The sequence below is a fragment of the Coturnix japonica genome, unplaced genomic scaffold (assembly GCF_001577835.2).
Source record: "Coturnix japonica isolate 7356 unplaced genomic scaffold, Coturnix japonica 2.1 chrUnrandom654, whole genome shotgun sequence".
NCBI classification, from domain to species: domain Eukaryota; kingdom Metazoa; phylum Chordata; class Aves; order Galliformes; family Phasianidae; genus Coturnix; species Coturnix japonica.
Genome location: NW_015440020.1, coordinates 6,986 through 27,885, shown reverse-complemented (window position 1 = coordinate 27,885; position 20,900 = coordinate 6,986). Strand labels below are relative to the sequence as shown.

General features: G+C 52.3%; 1 protein-coding gene across 1 annotated transcript; it reads left to right on the top strand.

Annotated features, from left to right (window-relative positions):
- Window positions 1–805: 805 nt before the first annotated feature.
- Window positions 806–20,810, top strand: LOC107307529 (sarcoplasmic/endoplasmic reticulum calcium ATPase 1-like; the record flags this gene model as incomplete). The annotated part of the gene is given in 6 exon segments (XM_015851036.2): window positions 806–937; window positions 10,041–10,338; window positions 15,830–15,900; window positions 17,905–17,994; window positions 19,712–19,800; window positions 20,676–20,810. Coding segments are annotated over 6 exon segments (807 nt in total), but the record flags the coding sequence as incomplete, so codon positions are not given.
- Window positions 20,811–20,900: the final 90 nt, after the last annotated feature.

Genomic DNA, 20,900 nt, shown 5'->3' with positions numbered 1-20,900 from the left:
TAACCCCATAACATAAACCCCTATAAGACCCATATAACCCCATATATGCCGTATAGGAACGCAATGCGGAGAACGCCATCGAGGCCCTAAAGGAATACGAGCCCATAACTCCCCCTATAACACCCCATATCCCCCCATAACCCCCCCATATCCCCCCATATAACCCTATAAGACCCCATATAACCCCATATTAACCCTATTAAGACCCATATAACAACCCCATATATCCTGTATAGCGAACCAATGCGGAGACGCCATCGAGCCCTAAAGGAATACGAGCCCATAACTCCCCCTTAAACACCCCATATCCCCCCAATTAACCCCCCCATATCCCCCCATATAACCCTATAAGACCCCATATAACCCCATATAACCCTATAAGACCCCATATAACCCCATATATCCGTATAGGAACGCAATGCGGAGAACGCCATCGAGGCCCTAAAGGAATACGAGCCCATAACCCCCCATAACCCCCATATCCCCCCATATCCCCCCATAAGACCCCATAGAACCCTATAAGACCCCATATAACCCCATATCCCCCCATATAACCCCATATAACCCCATATAACCCCATATAACCCCATATAACCCCATATATCCCTATAGGAACGCAATGCGGAGAACGCCATCGAGGCCCTAAAGGAATACGAGCCCATAACCCCCCATATCCCCCCATAACCCCCCATATCCCCCCATAAGACCCCATATAACCCCATATAACCCTATAAGACCCCATTAGGACCCCATATAACCCCATATAACCCTATAAGACCCCATATAACCCCATATATCCCTATAGGAACGCAATGCGGAGAACGCCATCGAGGCCCTGAAGGAATACGAGCCGGAGATGGGCAAGGTGTATCGCGCCGACCGTCGGGCCGTGCAGCGCATCAAGGCCAGGGACCTCGTACCCGGGGACATCGCTGAGGTGGCCGGTATGGGACCAGGCCGACCCTATAGGGACCAGGCCACCCCTATAGGGACCAATAGGGCCCAATAGGGACCAGTCCGACCCTATAGGGACCAATAGGGACCAGTCCGACCCTATAGGGACCAATAGGGACCAATAGGGACCAGTCTGACCCTATAGGGACCAGTAGGGACCAGTCCGTTCCTATAGGGACCACTCCGACCCTATAGGGACCAGTAGGGACCAATAGGGACCAATAGGGACCAGTCCGACCCTATAGGGACCTGTCTGACCCTATAGGGACCANGACCAATAGGGACCAGTCCGACCCTATAGGGACCTGTCTGACCCTATAGGGACCAGTAAGGACCAATAGGGACCAGTCCGACCCTATAGGGACCAATAGGGACCAGTAGGGACCAGTAGGGACCAGTCCATCCCAATAGGGACCAGTCCATCCCTATAGGGACCAGTAGGGACCAGTCCGTCCCTATAGGGACCAGTCCGACCCTATAGGGACCAATAGGGACCAGGCCGACCCTATAGGGACCAGTAGATCCCAATAGGGACCAGTAGATCCCAATAGGGACCAGGCCATCCCTATAGGGACCAGTAGGGACCTATAGGGACCAGTAGGGACCAATAGGGACCAGTCTGACCCTATAGGGACCAGGCCATCCCAATAGGGACCAGTCCATCCCTATAGGGACCAATAGGGACCAATAGGGACCAGTCCGACCCTATAGGGACCAGTAGGGACCAATAGGGACCAGTCTGACCCTATAGGGACCAGCAGGGACCAGTCCATCCCAATAGGGACCAGTCCAACCCTATAGGGACCAGTAGGGACCAATAGGGACCAGTCTGACCCTATAGGGACCAGGCCATCCCAATAGGGACCAGTCCATCCCTATAGGGACCAGTCCATCCCTATAGGGGCCAGTAGTGCCCAGTAGGGCCTAGTAGATCCCAGTAGGGCCCAGTAGCACCCAGTAGGGCCCAGTAGGGCCTAGTAGGGCCCATTAGATCCCAGTAGGGCCTAGTACCAACCAGTAGGGCTCAGTAGCTCCCAGCAGGGCCCAAGTAGGGCCTAGTAGATCCCAGTAGGGCCCAGTAGATCCCAGTAGGGCCTAGTAGCTCCCAGTAGGGCCTAGTAGAACCCAGTAGGGTCCAGTAGCTCCCTGTAGGGCCCAGTACCAACCAGAAGGGCCCAGTAGATCCCAGTAAGGCACAGTAGATCCCAGTACCAACCAGTAGATCCCAGTAGGGCTCAGTAGGGAACAGTAGATCCCAGTAGGGCCCAGTAGATCCCAGTAGGACCCAGTAGGGCCTAGTACCAACCAGTAGGGCCCAGTAGGGCCCAGTAGGGCCTAGTAGGGCCTAGTAGATCCCAGTAGGGCCTAGTAGGGCCCAGTACTAACCAGTAGGGCCCAGTAGGGCCTAGTAGGGCCTAGTACCAACCAGTAGGGCCCAGTAGGGCCTAGTAATCACCAGTAGGGCCTAGTAGCTCCCAGTAGATCCCAGTAGCTCCCAGTAGGGCCTAGTACCAACCAGTAGGGCCCAGTAATTCCCAGTAGGCCCCAGTACCAACCAGTAGGGCCCAGTAGGGCCCAATCGATCCCAGTAAGGAGCAGTCCATCCCAGTAGATCCCAGTAGATCCCAGTAAGGCCCAGTAAGGCCCAGTAGATCCCAGTAGATCCCAGTAGGGCCCAGTAGGGCCTAGTAGTGCCCAGTAAGATCCCAGTAGGGCCCAGTAGAGCCAGTAGGGCCTAGTACCAACCAGTAGGGCCCAGTAGGGCCCAATCGATCCAGTCAGACCAGTCCCATCCCAATAGGGACCAGTCCATCCCAGTAGGGCCCAGTAGCTCCCAGTAGATCCCAATAGATCCCAGTAGATCCCAGTAGGGCCCAGTAGATCCCAGTAGGGCCCAGTAGAGCCCAGTAGGCCTAGTACCAACCAGTAGGGCCAGTAGGGCCCAATCGATCCCAGTCAGGACCAGTCCATCCCAATAGGGACCAGTCCATCTCAGTAGGCCCAGTAGCTCCAGTTAGATCCCAATAGATCCCAGTAGATCCCAGATAGGTCCCAGTAGATCCCAGTAGATCCCAGTAGGGCCCAGTAGGGCCTAGTACCAACCAGTAGGGCCCAATCCGATCCCAGTAAGGACCAGTCTATCCCAATAGGGACCAGGTCCATCCCAGTAGGGCCCAGTAGCTCCCAGTAGATCCCAATAGATCCCAGTAGATCCCAGTAGGGCCCCAGTACCAACCAGTAGGGCCCAGTAGGGCCCAATCGATCCCAGTAAGGACCAGTCCATCCCAATAGGGACCAGTCCATCCCAGTAAGGCCCAGTAGATCCCAATAGATCCCAGTAGGTCCCAGTAGATCCCAGTAGGGCCCAGTAGATCCCAGTAGGGCCTAGTACCAACGGTAGGGCCCAGTAGGGCCCAATCGATCCCAGTAAGAACCAGTCCATCCCAATAAGGCGACCAGCTCCAGCCCAGTAGGGCCCAGTAGCTCCAGTAGATCCCAATAGATCCCAGTAAGGGCCCAGTAGATCCCAGTAGGGCCTAGTAGTGCCCAGTAGATCCCAGTAGGGCCCAGTAGGGCCCAGTAGGGCCCAATCGATCCCAGTAAGGACCAGTCCATCCCAATAGGGCCCAGTAGCTCCCAGTAGATCCCAGTAGATCCCAATAGATCCCAGTAGATCCCAGTAGGTCCCAGTAGATCCCAGTAGGTCCCAGTAGATCCCAGTAGGCCAGTACCAACCAGTAGGGCCCAATCGATCCCAGTAAGGACCAGTCCATCCCAATAGGGACCAGTCCATCCAGTAGGGGCCCAGTAGTCCCAGTAGATCCAATAGATCCCAGTAGATCCCAGTAGGTCCCAGTAGAGCCCAGTAGGGCCCAGTAGCTCCCAGTAAGGTCCAGTACCAACCAGTAGGGCCTAGTAGGGCCTAGTAGGTCCCAGTAGGGCCCAGTAGGGCCTAGTACCAACCAGTAGGCCCAGTAGGGCCCAATCGATCCCAGTAAGGACCAGTCCATCCCAATAGGGGACGCAGTCCATCCCAGTAAGGCCCAGTAGCTCCCAGTAGATCCCAATAGATCCCAGTAGATCCCAGTAGGTCCCAGTAGATCCCAGTAGGGCCTAGTACCAACCAGTAGGGCCCAGTAGGGCCCAATCGATCCCAGTAAGGACCAGTCCATCCCAATAGGGACCAGTCCATCCCAGTAGGGCCCAGTAGCTCCCAGTAGAGCCCAGTACGTTTCCAGTAGATCCCAGTAGGGCCCAGTAGATCCCAGTAGTGCCCAGTAGATCCCAGTAGGGCCCAGTAGATCCCAGTAGGGCCTAGTACCAACCAGTAGGGCCTAGTAGGGCCCAATCGATCCCAGTAAGGACCAGTCTATCCCAATAGGGACCAGTCCATCCCAGTAGGGCCCAGTAGCTCCAGTAGATCCCAATAGATCCATTAGGTCCCAGTAGATCCCAGTAGGGCCAGTAGATCCCAGTAGGCCTAGTACCAACCAGTAGGGGCCCAATAGATCCCAGTAAGGACCAGTCTATCCAATAGGGACCAGTCCATCCCAGTAGATCCCAATAGATCCCAGTAGATCCCAAGTAAGGTCCCAGTAGATCCAGTAGCCTAGTACCAACCAGTAGGGCCCAGTAGGGCCCAATCGCTCAACCAGTAAGGACCAGTTCTATCCAATAGGGACCAGTAGATCCCAGTAGGGCCCAGTAGCTCCCAGTAGATCCCAATAGATCCCAGTAGATCCCAGTAGGTCCCAGTAGGTCCCAATAGATCCCAGTAGATCCCAGTAGGTCCCAGTAGATCCCAGTAGGGCCTAGTACCAACCAGTAGGGCCCAATCGATCCCAGTAAGGACCAGTCCATCCCAATAGGGACCAGTCCATCCCAGTAGGGCCCAGTAGCTCCCAGTAGATCCCAATAGATCCCAGTAGGTCCCAGTAGATCCCAGTAGGGCCCAGTAGATCCCAGTAAGGCCTAGTACCAACCAGTAGGGCCCAGTAGGCCCAATCGATCCAATAAGCGACCAGTCCATCCCAGTAGGGCCCAGTAGCTTCCCAGTAGATCCCAGTAGATCCCAGTAGATTCCCAGTAGGCCCAGTAGAGCCCGAGAGCTAGTACCAACCAGTAGGGCCCAGTAGGGCCCAATCGATCCCAGTAGGACCAGTCCATCCCAATAGGGACCAGTCCTTCCCAGTAGGGCCCAGTAGCTCCCAGTAGATTCCAATAGATCCAGTAGATCCCAGTAAGGGCCCAGTACGATCTCCCAGTAGGGCCCAGTAAGATCCAGTAGGGCCCAGTAGGGCCTGACCGTAGTACCAACCAGTAGGGCCTAGTAGGGCCCAATAGATCCCAGTAAGGACCAGTCTATCCCAATAGGGACCAGTAGGGCCCAGTAGGGCCCAGTAGCTCCCAGTAGATCCCAATAGATCCCAGTAGATCCCAGTAGGTCCCAGTAGCTCCCAGTAGATCCCAGTAGGGCCCAGTCGATCCCATTCCATCCCATTAACCCCCATTTGTTTCCATTGGCTGCAGTTGGTGAACAAAGTCCCGGCCGACATCCGCCATCATCTCCATCAAATCCACCACCCTGCGCGTAGACCAGTCCATCCTCACCGGTCAGTCATGGGTGTGCAACGGGGGGACACAGGGGTGGGTGTGCAAGGGGGGGCGTGTGCAAGGGGGGAGGAGTGGGTGTGCAAGGGGGGAGGGGTGAGTGTGCAAGGGGGGAGAGTGTGCAAGGGGGGCAGGGGTGTGTGTGTGCAAGGGGGGTGTGTGCAAGGGGAGGAGTGTGTGGGTGTGTGTGCAAGGGGGGGGTTGTGCAAGGGGTGTGTATACAAGGGGGACGAGGGTGTGCAAGGGTTGTGTGTGCAAGGGGGGGCATGTGGGTGTGCAAAGGGGGAGGGTTGGGTGTGCAAAGGGGGGGAGGGAGGAGTGTGCAAAAGGGGGTGAGTGTGCAAGGGGGGTATGGGGGTATGCAAAGGGGGGAGGGGGGTGGGTGTGCAAAAGGGGGTGAGTGTGCCAAGGTTGTGTGTGCAAGCGGGAGCGGGCGAAGTGTGCAAGGGGGCACGTGGTGTGCAAGGGGGCAGGTTGGTGAGTGTGCAATGGGGGGAGGGGTAGTGTGCAAAGGGGGTAAGGTGCAATATTGGGGTGTGGTGCAAGGGGCGGGCAGGATGGTGTGCAAAGGGTGGGGGTATAGTGGGCTGTGCAAAGGCAGAAGGGGGGTGGCAGTGTGCAAGGGGGGAGGGATGATGTGCAAGCAAAGGGGTAAGTGTTGCAAGGGGTGTGAGTGTTGCAAGGGGGTGGCACAGGTGTTGCAAAGGGAGGTGACGTGTTGCAATTGGGGGCACGTGCGGTGTATGCAAGGGCGTGGGCATTGCAAGGAAGTGGGCTGTGCAAGGGGGGATGTCTGGGGTGTGCAAGGGCGTGGGTGTGGCAAAGGGGTGTTGTGAAGGGGTGGGCTGTGCAAGGGGGAGGGTTGAGTGTGCAAGGGGGGGCACGAGGGTGTGTGTGCAAGGGGTGGGTGTGCAGGGGGGGCACGAGGGTGTGCAAAGGGAGGTGAGTGTGCAATGGGGGCACGTGGGTGTGCAAGGGGTGGGTGTGCAAGGGGTGGGTGTGCAAAGGGGGGGAGGAGTGAGTGTGCAAAAGGGGGTGTGTGTGCGATGGGGGGCATGGGCGCGTGTGCAAGGGGTGGGTTGTGCAAAGGGGCGGGAGGGTGAGTGTTTGCCAAAAGGGGTGTGTCGTTGGTTGGGGGCATGCGGGGTGTGCAGGTGGGTGTGCAAGCGGGGCATGGGGTGTGTAAGGGCGGGGAGGAAAGTGGCCGTGTGCAAGGGGGGGAAAGTGGGTGTGGCAAAAGGGGATGAGTGTTGCAAATGGGGGCCAGTGGGTGTGCAAGGGGTGGGTGTGCAAGGAGTGGGTGTGCAAGGGGGGGCAGGTGGGTGTGCAAAGGGGGGGGTACGTGGGTGTGCCCCATAAGTATGAATGGGCCCCATAAGTATGAATGGAGCCCCATAAGTATGAATGGGCCATAAGTATGAATGTAGCCCCATAAGTATGAAATGGGCCCCATAAGTTATGGAATGGCGCCCCATAAAGTATAGAATGTGCCCCATAAGTATGAATGGCTCATAAGTATGAATTGTGGCCCCCATAGTATGAATGGGGCTCAGATACACGCATGAATGTGCCCCATAAGAATGAATGGGGCTCAGATACGTGCATGAATGGGCCCCATAAGTATGAATGTGCCCCACAGTATGATATGAAATGGGCCTATTGAATGGGGCTCATAAGTATGAATGGGTGCTCAGATACACGCATGAATGTGCCCCATAAGTATGAATGGGGCTCAGATACGTGTATAAATGTGCCCCATAAGTATGAATGTGCCCCATAAGTATGAATGGGCCCCATAAGTATGAATGGGCCCCATAAGTATGAATGTGCCCCATAAGTATGAATGGGGCTCATAAGTATGAATGGGGCTCAGATACACGCATGAATGTGCCCCATAAGAATGAATGGGGCTCAGATACACGCGAATGTGCCCCCATATAGAATGAATGGGGCTCTAGTACGTGCATGAATGGGCCCCTAAGTATGACTGTTGCCCCATAAGTATGGAATGTGTCCCCATAAAGTAATGGAATGTGCCCCCATAAGTATGAATGGGCTCATAAGTATGGAATGGGCTCAGATTACAGCATGAAGGCCCCATAAGAATGAATGGGGCTCAGATACGTGCAGAATGGGCCCCATAAGTATGATGTGCCCCATAAGTATGAATGGCCCCATAAAGTTATGAGTGGGCCCCGATAAGTATAATGGGCCTCATTAAGTATGGAATGATGGCCCATAAGTATGAATGTGCCCCATAAGTATAATGTGCCCATAAGTATGAATGGGCCATAAGTATGAATGGCCCATTAAGTATGAATGTGCCCCATAAGTATGAATGTGCCCCATAAGTATGAATGTGCCCCATAAGTATGAATGTGCCCCATAAGTATGAATGGGCCCATAAGTATGAATGGGCCCCATAAGTATGAATGTGCCCCATAGTATGAATGTGCCCCCATAAGATGAATGGGCCCATAAGTATGAATGTGCCCCTAAGTATGAATGTGGCCCCATAAAGTATGAATCGGCGGCCCACCCCCTTTGTCACCCCGCCCGTGACACAAACGCGTGTGTAACACCCCCCCCCCCCCCCCCCAGTGAGTCGGTGTCTTGATCAAACACACGGAGCCCGTCCCAGGACAAACACGCGGGCCTGTCAACCAGGACCAAGAAGAAACATGCTTGCTTCTCTGTTGAGTCAACACCATACGGCGGCCCATAAGTGGACACAAAGTGACCCATAAGTGACCCATAAGTGACCCATAAGTGAGACCTATGGGACCCATAAGTGACCCATAAGTGAGCCATAAGTGACCCATAAGTGACCCATAAGTGAGCCATAAGTGACCCATAAGTCAGCCCTATGGGGCCCATAAGTGACCCATAAGTGAGCCCTATGGGGCTCTATGGCATCCTATGTGGTTCTATGGGGTCTTATGAGGTCCCAAGGGGGTCCTATGGGGTCCTATGTGGCCTTAGAGGGATTTTATGGGGTCCTATGTGTTCCTATGGTGTCCTATGATCTCTATGGGGTCCTATGTGTTCTTATGGTGTCCTATGGTCTCTATGGGGTTTTATGGTCTCTATGTGTTCCTATGGTGTCCTATGGTCTCTATGGGGTCTCTGTGGGGTCCTATGGGTCTCTATGGGGTAACAGGTGACCCTATGGGGTAAAAGGGGACCCTATGGGGCTCTACGAGCTCTCTATGGGGTCCTATGTGTTCCTATGTGTTCCTATGGTGTCCTATGGTCTCTATGGGGTCCTATGGTCTCTATGGGGTCCTATGGTCTCTATGGGGTCCTATGGTGTCTTATGGGGTCTCCCCCCTGTTCTAGGGCACCAACATTGGGGCAGGCAAAGCCGTGGGCATCGTGGTGGCGACAGGCGTGAACACAGAGACCCCCAAACCCCCCCCCCCCATTTCAGGACCCCCTTAGGGCCCCATAAGCCCCCCTAAAACCCCCATAAGGGGGCTCTATGGCATCCTATGAGGCTCTATGGGGTAAAAGGTGACCCTATGGGGTAAAGGGGACCCTATGTGATTCTATGGGATCTCTATGGGGTCCTATGTGTCTCTATGGGGTAAAAGGGGACCCTATGGGGCTCTACAAACTCTCTATGTGTTCCTATGGTCTCTATGGGGTCCTATGTGTTCTTATGGTGTCCTATGGTCTCTATGGGGTCCTATGTGTTCCTATGGTGTCCTATTGTGTCTTATGGGGTCCTATGTGTTCCTATGGTGTCCTATGGCCTTTATGGTGTCCTATAGTGTCCGATGTTGTCTTATGGGATCTAATGGCATCCTATGTGGTTCTATGGGGTCTCTATGTGTTCCTATGGTGTCCTATGGTCTCTATGGGGTCCTATGGTCTCTATGGGGTCCTATGGTGTCCTATGGTCTCTATGGGGTCCTATGCGTTCCCATGGTGTCCTATGGTCTCTATGGGGTCCTATGGTCTCTATGGGGTCCTATGTGTTCCTATGGCATCCTATTGTGTCTTATGGGGTCCTATGTGTTCCTATGGTGTCCTATGGTCTCTATGGGGTCCTATGGTCTCTATGGGGTCCTATGTGTTCCTATGGTCTCTATGGGATCCTATGGTCTCTATGGGGTCCTATGTGTTCCTATGGTGTCCTATGGTCTCTATGGGGTCCTATGGTCTCTATGGTGTCCTATGGTGTCTATGGGGTCCTATGGTGTCCTATGGTTTCTATGTGTTCCTATGGTGTCCTATTGTGTCTTATGGGGTCCTATGGTGTCCTATGGTTTCTATGGGGTCCTATGGTCTCTATGGGGTCCTACGGTGTCCTATGGTCTCTATGGGGTCCTATGTGTTCCTATGGTGTCCTATGGTCTCTATGGGGTCCTATGGTGTCCTATGGTCTCTATGGGGTCTAATGGCATCCTATGGTCTCTATGGGGTCTCTATGGTGTCCTATGGTGTCTTATGGGGTCTCCCCCCTGTTGTAGGGCACCAACATCGGGGCAGGCAAAGCCGTGGGCATCGTGGTGGCGACGGGCGTGAACACAGAGATTGGGAAGATCCGCGACGAGATGGCGGCCACGGAACAGGACAAAACCCCGTTACAGCAGAAACTGGACGAGTTCGGGGAGCAGCTCTCCAAAGTCATCTCCCTCATCTGCGTGGCCGTGTGGCTCATTAACATCGGGCACTTTAACGACCCCGTACACGGAGGGTCCTGGATCCGAGGGGCCATTTACTACTTTAAAATAGCTGTGGCCCTGGCTGTGGCTGCTATACCCGAAGGTGGGTGTTAGAGGGGGCTTATGGGGTCCCATAGGGTTCTATGGGTCCTATGGCATCTTATGGGGGTCTTATGGGGCCCTATGGGGTCCTATGGGGTCTTATGAGATCCTAAGGGGGTCCTATGGAGTCCTATGGGGGTCCTATGGTGCCCTATGGGGTCCTATGGGGTCTTATGAGGTCTTATGGGGTCTTATGAGGTCCTATGGGGTTCTATGGGGTCCTATGGCATCTTATGGGGGTCCTATGGGGGCTTATGGGATCCTATGGGGTCCTATGGGGCCCTATGGGGTCCTATGGGGTCTTATGAGGTCCTAAGGGGGTCCTATGGGGTCCTATGGGGGTCCTATGGTCTCTAATGGAGTCCTATGGGGTCCTATGGCATCTTATGGGGTCCTATGTGGTCCTATGGCATCCTATGGGGTCTTATGAGATCTTACCAGGGACCTATGGGGCCCTATGGGGTCCTATGGTGTCTTATGAGGTCCTATGGGGGTCTTAGAGGGGTCTTACGGGGGTCTTANCCTATGGGGCCCTATGGGGTCCTATGGTGTCTTATGAGGTCCTATGGGGGTCTTAGAGGGGTCTTACGGGGGTCTTAGGGCATCTAATAGGATCCTATGGAGTCCTATGGGGTCCTATGGGGTTCCTATGGGGTCCTATGGGGTCCTATGGGGTTCCTATGGGGTTCTATGGGGTCCTATGGGGGTCTTATGGCATCTTATGGGGGTCTTATGGGGTCCTATGGGGTCCTATGGGGTTCTATGGGGTCTTAGAGGGGTCTTAGGAGGGCTTATGTGGTCCTATGGGGTCCTATGGGGTCCTATGGCATCTTATAGCAGCCCTATGGGGTCCTACGGGGTCTTAGAAGGATCCTACCAGGGACCTATGGGGTCCTATGGCATCCTATGGGGTCTTATGAGATCCTATCAGGGTCCTATGGGGCTGTAATGTGGTCGTATGGGGTCTTATGGGCTCCTATGTGGGTCCTATGGGGACCTATGTGGGTCCTATGAGGTCCTATGGGGGGTCTTACAGGGGCCTTATGGGGTCCTATGGGGGTGTTATGAGGTCCTATGGGGTCCTATGAGGTCTTATGGCATCTTATGGGGGTCCTATGGGGGTCTTACAGGGGTCTAATGGGGTCCTATGGGGACCTATGTGGGTCCTATGGGGTCTTATGAGGTCCTAAGGGGGTCCTATGGGGTCCTATGGGGTTCCTATGGGGTCTTACGAGATCCTATCAGGGACCTATGGGGTCCTATGTGGGTCCTATGAGGTCCTATGGGGTCTTATGGGGGTCTTAGGGGGGCTTACAGGGGTCTTATGGGGTCCTATGGGGACCTGTGTGGGTCCTATGAGGTCCTATGGGGTCTTACAGGGGTCTTTTGGGGTCCTATGGGGGTCTGATGTGGTCCTATGGGGGTCTTATGAGGTCTTATGGGGTCTTAGAGGGGTCCTATGGGGGTCTTAGAGGGGTCTTATGGGGGCTTATGGGGTTCTATGGGGCCCTATGGGGTCCTATGGGGTCGTATGAGGTCCTAAGGGGGTCCTATGGGGTCCTATGGGGTCCTAAGGGGGTCCTATGGGGTCTTATGAGGTCCTATGGGGTCTTAGAGGGGTCTTAGGGGGGCTTACGAGGTCCTATGGGGTCCTATGGGGTCCTATGGCATCTTATGGGGGTCTTATGGGGTCCTATGAGGTCCTATGGGGTTCTATGGGGTCTTAGAGGGGTCCTATGGGGNGGTCTTATGGGGTCTATGGGGTCTTAGAGGGGTCCTATGGGGGTCTTAGAGGGGTCTTAGGGGGGCTTATGGGGTCCTAAGGGGGTCCTATGGGATCCTATGGGGTCCTATGGGGTCTAGTGGTGTTTATGGGATCCTATGGGGTCATATGGTGTTAATGGGATCCTATGGGATCCTATGGGGTCCTATGGGGTCATATGGTGTTAATGGGATCCTATGGGGTCCTATGGGGTCCTATGGGGTCATATGGTGTTAATGGGGTCCTATGGGATCCTATGGGGTCCTATGGCGTCTAATGGGGTTTATGGGATTCTGTGAGGTTTCATGGGATCCTATGGGGTCCTATGGGGTCCTATGGGGTCATATGGGGTCGTATGAGATCCTATCAGGGTCCTATGGGGTCTTATGAGGTCCTATGGGGTCCTATGGGGGTCTTANTGGGCGGGCCTATGGATCTAATGGGGTTTATGCAGATCTCTGAGGTTTCATGGGGTCTATGGGTTCATTATGGGGCTTTAAGTGGGTGTTTTAATGGGATCCTATGGGGATCCTATGGGATCCTTATGGGTGGTCTTAATGGGGTCCTTATGGGATCCTATGGGGTGCCTATGGGGTCTTAGTGGTCTGTTAATGGGAATCCTATGGGATCCTATGGGTCCTATGGGAGTCTAGATGGTGTTAATGGGATCCTATGGGTCTTATGGGTGGTCTTATGGGGTCCTATGGGATCGCTATGGGGTTCTGATATGGGGGTTTATTGTGTTTAGGCGGGTCCTATGGCGGTCTAATGGGTTTATGAGATTCTGTGAGGTTTCATGGGGTCCTAATGGGATCCTATGGTTCCTATGGGGTCTAGTGGAGTTAATGGCGACCTACTGGATCCTATGGGTCTTATTGGTGTTAATGAGAATCCTATGGGATCTTATGGGCGTCCGTATGGCGTCTAATTGGGCTTTAGGCGGATTCTGTTGAGGTTTTCATGGGATCCTATGGGGTCCTATTGGGGTTCTAGTGGTGTTGTATGGGATCCTGTGGGGTCATATGGTGTTAATGGGATCCTATGGGATCCTATGGGGTCTTACGATGTTTATGGGCGGTCCTATGGAATCTAATGGGTTTATGAGATTTCTTGCGAGGTTGTCATTGGCGTCCTTGGGGTCCTATGGGGTTATGTGGTGTTTATGGGATCTGTGGGTATATGGTGTTAATGGGATCCTATGGCAGGCCTATGGGTCCTATGGGGTTCATTTGTATGGTGTGTTAATGGGGATCCTATGGGATCCTATGGGGTCCTTATGGGGGGTCATATTAGTGTTTTAATGGGATCCTATGGGATCCTTGGGGTCCTATGGGGTCAATTGGTGTTATGGATCCTAGGGGATTCCTATTGAGGTTCCTATGCGTCTAATGGGGTTTATGAGGATGCTGTGAGGTTTCTGGGCGTCCTTATGGGATCCTATGGGGTTCCTATGGGGTCGAGTGGTGTTTATGGGTCCTGTGGGGTCATATGGATGCTTAATGGGATCCTATGGATCCTATGGGGTCTTATGTGTTTATGGGTCCAATGGCGTCTAATGGGGTTTATGGGATTCTGCGAGGTTTCAGTGGCGATCCTATGAGGTCCTATGGGTCCTATGGGGTCTAGTGGACCTGTTATGGGATCCTATGGGGTCATATGGTGTCTAATGGAATCCTATGGGCGTCCTATGGTCTAATTGGGGTTTATTGTGATTTCTCTGAGGTTTCATGGGATCCTATGGGATTTCCTATGCGGTTCCTATGGGGTCTCTAGTTGGTGTGTATGGATCCTTGGGTCAGATGGCGTTGTTAATGGGATCCTATGGATCCTTATGGGGTCTAATGGGATCCTATGGGATCCTATGGGTCTTAAGTGGTGTTATATGGTGCTGTCCTATAGCGGTCTAATGGGGTTTATGAGATTCGTGAGGTTGTCATGGGATCTATGGGTCCTATGGGGCCCTAGTGGGTCCTATGGGGCGTAGGTGAGATCCTATCAGGGTCCTTTGGGGTCTCTATGAGGTCCTATGGGGTCTATGGGGGTCCTTACAGGGGTCTAATGGCGGTCCTATGGGGTCCTAAATGTGCGGTCCTATGGGGTCTTATGGTGGTGTTAGGGCGGTCTTATGAGTGTCCCTGAAGGGTGTCCATATGGTGGTCTAGTGGATGTTTATGGGATCCTATCCAGGCGGTCATATGGTGTTAATGGGATCCTAGGGTCCTATGGGGTCTTATGGTGTTTATGGGGTCCCTTATGGTGTCTAATGGTGTTTATGGGATCCTATGGGGTCTAATGGAATCCTATGGGGTCCTATGGGGTCTAGTGGTGTTAATGGGATCCTATGGGGTCATATGGTGTTAATGGGATCCTATGGGATCCTATGGGGTCTTATGGTGTTTATGGGGTCCTATGGCGTCTAATGGGATCCTGTGGGATCCTATGGGGTCTTATGGTGTTTATGGGGTCCTATTGCGTCTAATGGGGTTTATGGGATTCTGTGAGGTTTCATGGGATCCTATGGGGTCCAATTGGGGTCCTATGGGGTTCTATTGCGTGTTAATGGCGATCCTATGGGATCCTTATGGGGCGTCTTATGGTGTTTATGGGGTCCATGAGGCGTCTAATGGATCCTGTGGATCCTATGGGGTCTTATGGTGTTTTGGGTTCTATGGCGGTCTAATTGGGGTTTATGGAATTCTGCGAGGTTTCATGGGCATCCTATGGGATCTATGGGTCTCTAGTTGGCGGTTTATGGGAATCCTATTGGCGGTCCATATGGTGTTAATGGGATCCTATGGGGTCTTATGGTGTTTATGGGGCCCCTTATGGTGTCTAATGGTGTCTATGGGATCCTATGGGGTCCTATTGGCATCTAATGGGGTTTATGGGATTCTGTGCAGGTTTCATGGGATCCGATGTGGTCCTATGGGGTTCCTATGGCGTCTAATGGGGATCCTATGCGGTCCTATTGTCGTTAATGGGATCCTATTGGGATCTATGGGTCTAATGGGATTCCTATGGGGTCTAATGGGATCCTATGGGGATCCTATGGGGTCCTTGTGGTGTTTTATTGGGGTCTATGGCGTCTTAATGGGGTTTATGGGATTCTGCGAGGTTTCATGGGATCCTATGAGGTCCTATGGGGTCCTATGGGGTTATTTCTAGTGGTGTTTAATGGATCCTATGGGATCCTATGGGTCTTATGGTGTTCTATGGGGTCCCTTAATGGTGTCTAATGGTGTTATGGGATCCTTATGGGGTCTAATGGAATCCTAATTGGGGTCCTATGGCGTTCTAATGGGGTTTATGTGATTCTCTGAGGTTTCATGGGGTCCTATGGGATCCTATGGGATCCTATGGGGTCTAGTGGTGTTTATGGGATCCTATGGGATCCTATGGGGTCTTATGGTGTTAATGAGATTCCTATGGGATCCTATGGGGTCCTAGGCGTCTAATGGGCTTTATCGGATTCTGCTGAGGGTTCATGGATCCTATGCGCGGGTCCTACTGCGGTCTAATGGTTTGTTTATGCGGATCCTATGGGCTCATATGTGTTAATGGATCCTATGGGATCCCTATGGGCGCGGTCTTAACGATGGTTTATGGGTTCCTATGAATCTAATGGTTTATGTGATTCTGCGCAGGTTTCATGGCGGTCCTTCCTATGGGTTCCTATGGGCCCTATGGTTTCCTATGGGGTCCCTTATGGGGTTTCTGGTTTTCCCTATAGGTCTCCCGGCTGTCATCACCACGTGTCTGGCTTTGGGGACGCGGCGGATGGCCAAGAAAAAAACGCCATCCGTGCGGCAAGGCCTGCCCTCGGGGCGAGACCGCTGGGCTGCACCTCCGTTCATTCTGCTCCGACTAAGGACCGGCACCCTCACCACCAACCAGATGTTCTCGTCTTGCAAGGTCTAGCCCCCCATAGCTGCCCCTAGCTGCCTCCATAGAGACCTATAATGGCGAACCCTATAATGGCCGCCATAGCAGACCCACTGAAGTCCCTTGAGAACCCATGAGATCCCATTATGAGTTCCATTGAGACCTATGAGTTCCATTGAGTTCCATTGAGACGCATAGGGACCCCTTAGAGACTAAATAGAGACCCCATAGCTGCCCCATAGAGACCCCATAGAGACCCTATAATGACCCTATAGAGACAAAACCCTATAAAGACCCCATTGAGATCCATTGAGTCCCATTGAATCCCATTGAGTCCCATAGGGACCCCATAGAGATCCAATACCTGCACCATAGAGACCCCATAGAGACCCCATAGTGACCCTATAGAGACCCCATACCAGCCCCATAGCGACCCTATAAAAACCCCATAAGGACCCATTGAGTTCCATTGCGTCCCATTGAGTTTCATTGAGTCCCATTGATTCCATGAGTTCCATTTGAGTCCCATTGAAGTCCCAATTGAGTCCCCAATTGCAGTCCATTTGAAGGGACCCATTGAGTCTCCATTGAGGTCCCATTGAGTTCCATTGAGTTCCATGCAGTCCCATTGGCAGGTCCCATTGAGTCCCATTGAGACCCATTGAGTCCCATGAGTCCCATTGAGTTCCATTGAGTTCCATTGAGTCCCATTTTGAGGTCCCATTGGCCCATTGAGTTCCATTGAATTCCCATTGAGTTCATTGAGTCCCATGAGTCCATTGATCCCAATGTCTTGCTCCGACAGACCGGCACCCGCCCACCACAACCAGATGTCCTGTCTGCAAGGTCTGCCCCATAGCTGCCCCATAGCTGCCCCATAGAGACCCTATAATGACCCTATAAGAACTCATTGAGTCCCATTGAGTTCCATTGTGTCCCATTGAGATCCATTGAGTCCCATTGAGATCCATAGGTTCCCATTGAGTCCCATTGCGTCCCATTGAGTCCCATGTGAGTCCCATTGAGTTCCCATTGAGACCATTTTGAGCTCCCATTGGAGTCCCATTTGAATCCCATTGAGGGATCCATTGAGTCCCATTGAGTCCCATTTGAGTCCTTGAGATCCATTTGGAGTCCCATTGAGTCCCATTGAGTTCCATTGTGGAGTTACCCATTGAGTTCCATTGAGTTCCCCATGTGAGTTCCCATTGAGTTCCATTGAGTCCATTGAGTCCCATGGAGTTCCATGAGGTCCCATTGAGTTTCCCATTGAGTTCCATTTGAGTCCCATGTGAATCCCAATCTGCTCCGACAAGACCGGCACCCTCACCACCAACCAGATGTCTTGTCTGCAAGGCTGCCCCATAGGCTGCCCATTAGCTGCCCCATAGAGGACCCTATAATGGACCCTATAGGACAAGACCCTATAAAGACCCCATTGAGATCCATTGAAGTCCCATTGAGTCCCATTGAGTCCCCATTGAGTCCATTGAATCCCATTGAGTCCCATTGAGTCCCATGAGTCCCATTGGGAGATCCATTTGGGGTCCCATGAGTCCCACTGAGTCCCATTTGAGTCCATTGAATCCCATTGGTCCCATTGAGTCCCATTTGAGGTCCCAATTGAGAATCCATTGAGATCCATTGAGTCCCATTGAGTCCCATGGAGACCATTGGAATCCATTGAGTCCCATTGAGTCCCATTGAGTCCCATTTGAGTTTCCATCTGAGTTCCATGGTTCCATTGATCCCATCTGCTTCCGACAAGACCGGCACCCCTCACCACCAACCAGATGGTCCAGTCTGCAAGGTCTGCCCCATTAGCTGCCCCATAGCTGCCCCATAGAGACCCTATAAATGACCCCTATAATGGCCCATAGAGACCATTGAGTTTCCATTGAGGACCCACTGAGATCCATTGAGTTTCCCAATTGAGTCCCATTGAGTCCATTGAATCCCATCTGCTCCGACAAGACCGGCACCCTCACCACCAACCAGATGTCTGTCTGCAAGGTCTGCCCCATAGCTGCCCCATAGCTGCCCCATAGAGACCCTATAATGACCCTATAGAGACAAAACCTATAAAAGACGCCCATTGAGATCCATTGAGTCCCATTTGAATCCCATTGAGTCCCATAGGCGACCCCATAGAGATCCAATAAGCTGCCCCATAGTAGACCCCATAGAGACCCATAGTGACCCTTATAGAGACCCCATATTACCAGCCATAGCGACCCTTTAAAAACCCCATAAGGGACCCAATGAGGTCCCATTGAGTTCCCATTTGAGTCCCATGAGTCCCATTGCAGTCCCTGAGTTCCATTGAGTTCCCCATTGAGTCCCCACTGAATCCCATTGAGTCCCATTGAGTCCATTGAGGTTCCATTTGAGATCCATGAGTCCATTGAGTTTCCATGAGTCCCATGAGTTCCATTGAGTCCCATTTGAGTTCCCATTGAATCCCATTGAGATCCATGAGTCCCATTGAGTCCCATTTGAGTCCCATTGAGTCCCATTGAGTTCCATTGAGTTCCATTGAGTTCCATTGAATCCCATCTGCTCCGACAAGACCGGCACCCTCACCACCAACCAGATGTCTGTCTGCAAGTCTGCCCCATAGCCTAGGCCCCATAGCTGCCCCATGAGAGACCCTATAATGTGACCCTATAAAGAACTCATTGTAGTCCAATTGTGTCCATTGAGTTCATTGAGTCCATCGAGATAGTTGCATAGGGGGACCCTTAGAGGACTAGAGACCCCATAGCTGCGCCATAGCTGCCCCATTAGGAGACCCTATTAATGACCCATATAGGGACAGACCCTACAAAAGACCCATAGAGACCCATTGAGTTCCATTGAGTTCCATTGATACCCACTGATACCCATAGGGACCCAATAGAGACCCAATAGCTGCCCCATAGACACCCCATAGAGACCCCATAGTGACCCTATAGAGACCCCATACCAGCCCATAGTGACCCTATAAAAACCCCATGAGGACCCATTGAGTTCCACTGAGTCCCAATGAGTCCCATTGAGGTCCCATTGGAGTCCCATTGATTCCATTGAGTTTCCATTGAGTTCCCATTGAGTTCCATTAGTTTTTTTTCCATTGAGATCCATGAGTCCCATTGAGATCCATTGAGTCCCATTGGGAGTCCCATTGAGATCCATTGAGTCCCATTGAGATCCCATGAGTCCCATTGATGGTTCCATGAGTCCCATTTGAGTCCATTGAGGTCCCATTGAGAAGATCCATTGAGGTCCCATTGAAGATTCCATTGAGTCCCATGAGTCCCAATTGAGTCCCAGTTGAGATCCATTGAGTTCCATTTGAGTTCCCATTGAGTTCCATTGAGTCCCATTGAGTTCCATTGAGTCCCATTGAGTCCCATTGAGATCCATTGAGTCCCATTGAGTCCCATTGAGATCCATTGAGTCCCATTGAGTCCCATTGAGTCCCATTGAGTCCCATTGAGTTCCATTGAGTCCCATTGAGTTCCATTGAGTCCCATTGAGTCCCATTGAGTCCCATTGAGTTCCCCAATCCTTCCCTCCCCATTGACCTTTGTAACCTTTGACCCCACGACCCTTGACCCCATGACCTCTGACCCTCAATGACCTCTGACCCCAATGACCTCTGACCCCAATGACCTCTGACCCCCAATGACCTCTGACCCCCAATGACCTCTGACCCCGCTGACCTTTGCCCTTTGCCCCCCCCCCATAGATGTTCATAGTGGACAAGGTGGAGGGCGACGTCTGCAGCCTCAATGAGTTCTCCATCACCGGATCCACATACGCACCCGAGGGCGACGTGTGAGTATGCTAATGAGCATGCTAATGAGTATGCCAATGAGTATGCTAATGAGTATGCTGATGAGTATGCTGATGAGGGGGCTCATCAATATGCTAATTAACCCGATGTGTTAATTAACATAGACCCGTTAGGGCCTCGATAACCCCATAGGCCCCCTACTTTGAGGGTGACGTGTGAGCATGCTAATGAGTATGCTAATGAGTATGCTAATTAGGGGCTAGTCAGCATGCTGATTAATCCAATATGTTAATTAACATGGACCCATTGGGGCCTCGTTAACCCCATAGGCCCCCTAATTCGAGGGCGATGTGTGAGTATGCTAATGATTATGCTAATGAGTATGCTAATGAGCATGCTAATTAGTATGCTAACGAGGGGCTAGTCAGCATGCTAATTAACCCGATAATTAACATAGACCTCATTTGGGCCTCGATAACCCCATAGGCCCCCTGCTTTGAGGGTGACCTGTGAGTATGCGAATGAGTACGCTAATGAGTATGCTAATGAGTATGCTAATTAGGGGCTCGTCAATGTGCTAATTAGCCAGACAATTAACTCATTAGGGCCTCGATAACCTCACAGGCCCCATAATTCGAGAGCGATGTTTGAGTATGCTAATGTGTTCGCTAATTAGCATGCTAATTAGTATGCTAATTGGTGGCTCATCAATATGCTAATTAACCCGACAATTAACATAGACCCATTATAGACCATAGAGGCTCATTAGGGCCTCGTTAACCCCATAGGCCCCATAATTTGAGGGCGACGTGTGAGTATGCTGATGTGTATGCTAACTAGTATGCTAATATGTGTGCTAATGAGTATGCTAATTAGTATGCTGATTAGTATGCTAATTATTATGCTAATTCTACAGGCTGAAGCAGGAGAAGCACGTGAAGGCCGGGCAGTACGACGGGCTGGTGGAGCTGGCCACAATCTGTGCCCTGTGTAACGACTCGTCATTGGATTATAATGAGGTATGGACCCATAGCAACCCATAGCGACCCATAGAGACCCCATAGGGACCCATAGAGACCCCATATAACCCCATAGGGACCCATAGGGACCCATAGAGACCCATAGAGACCCATAGGGACCC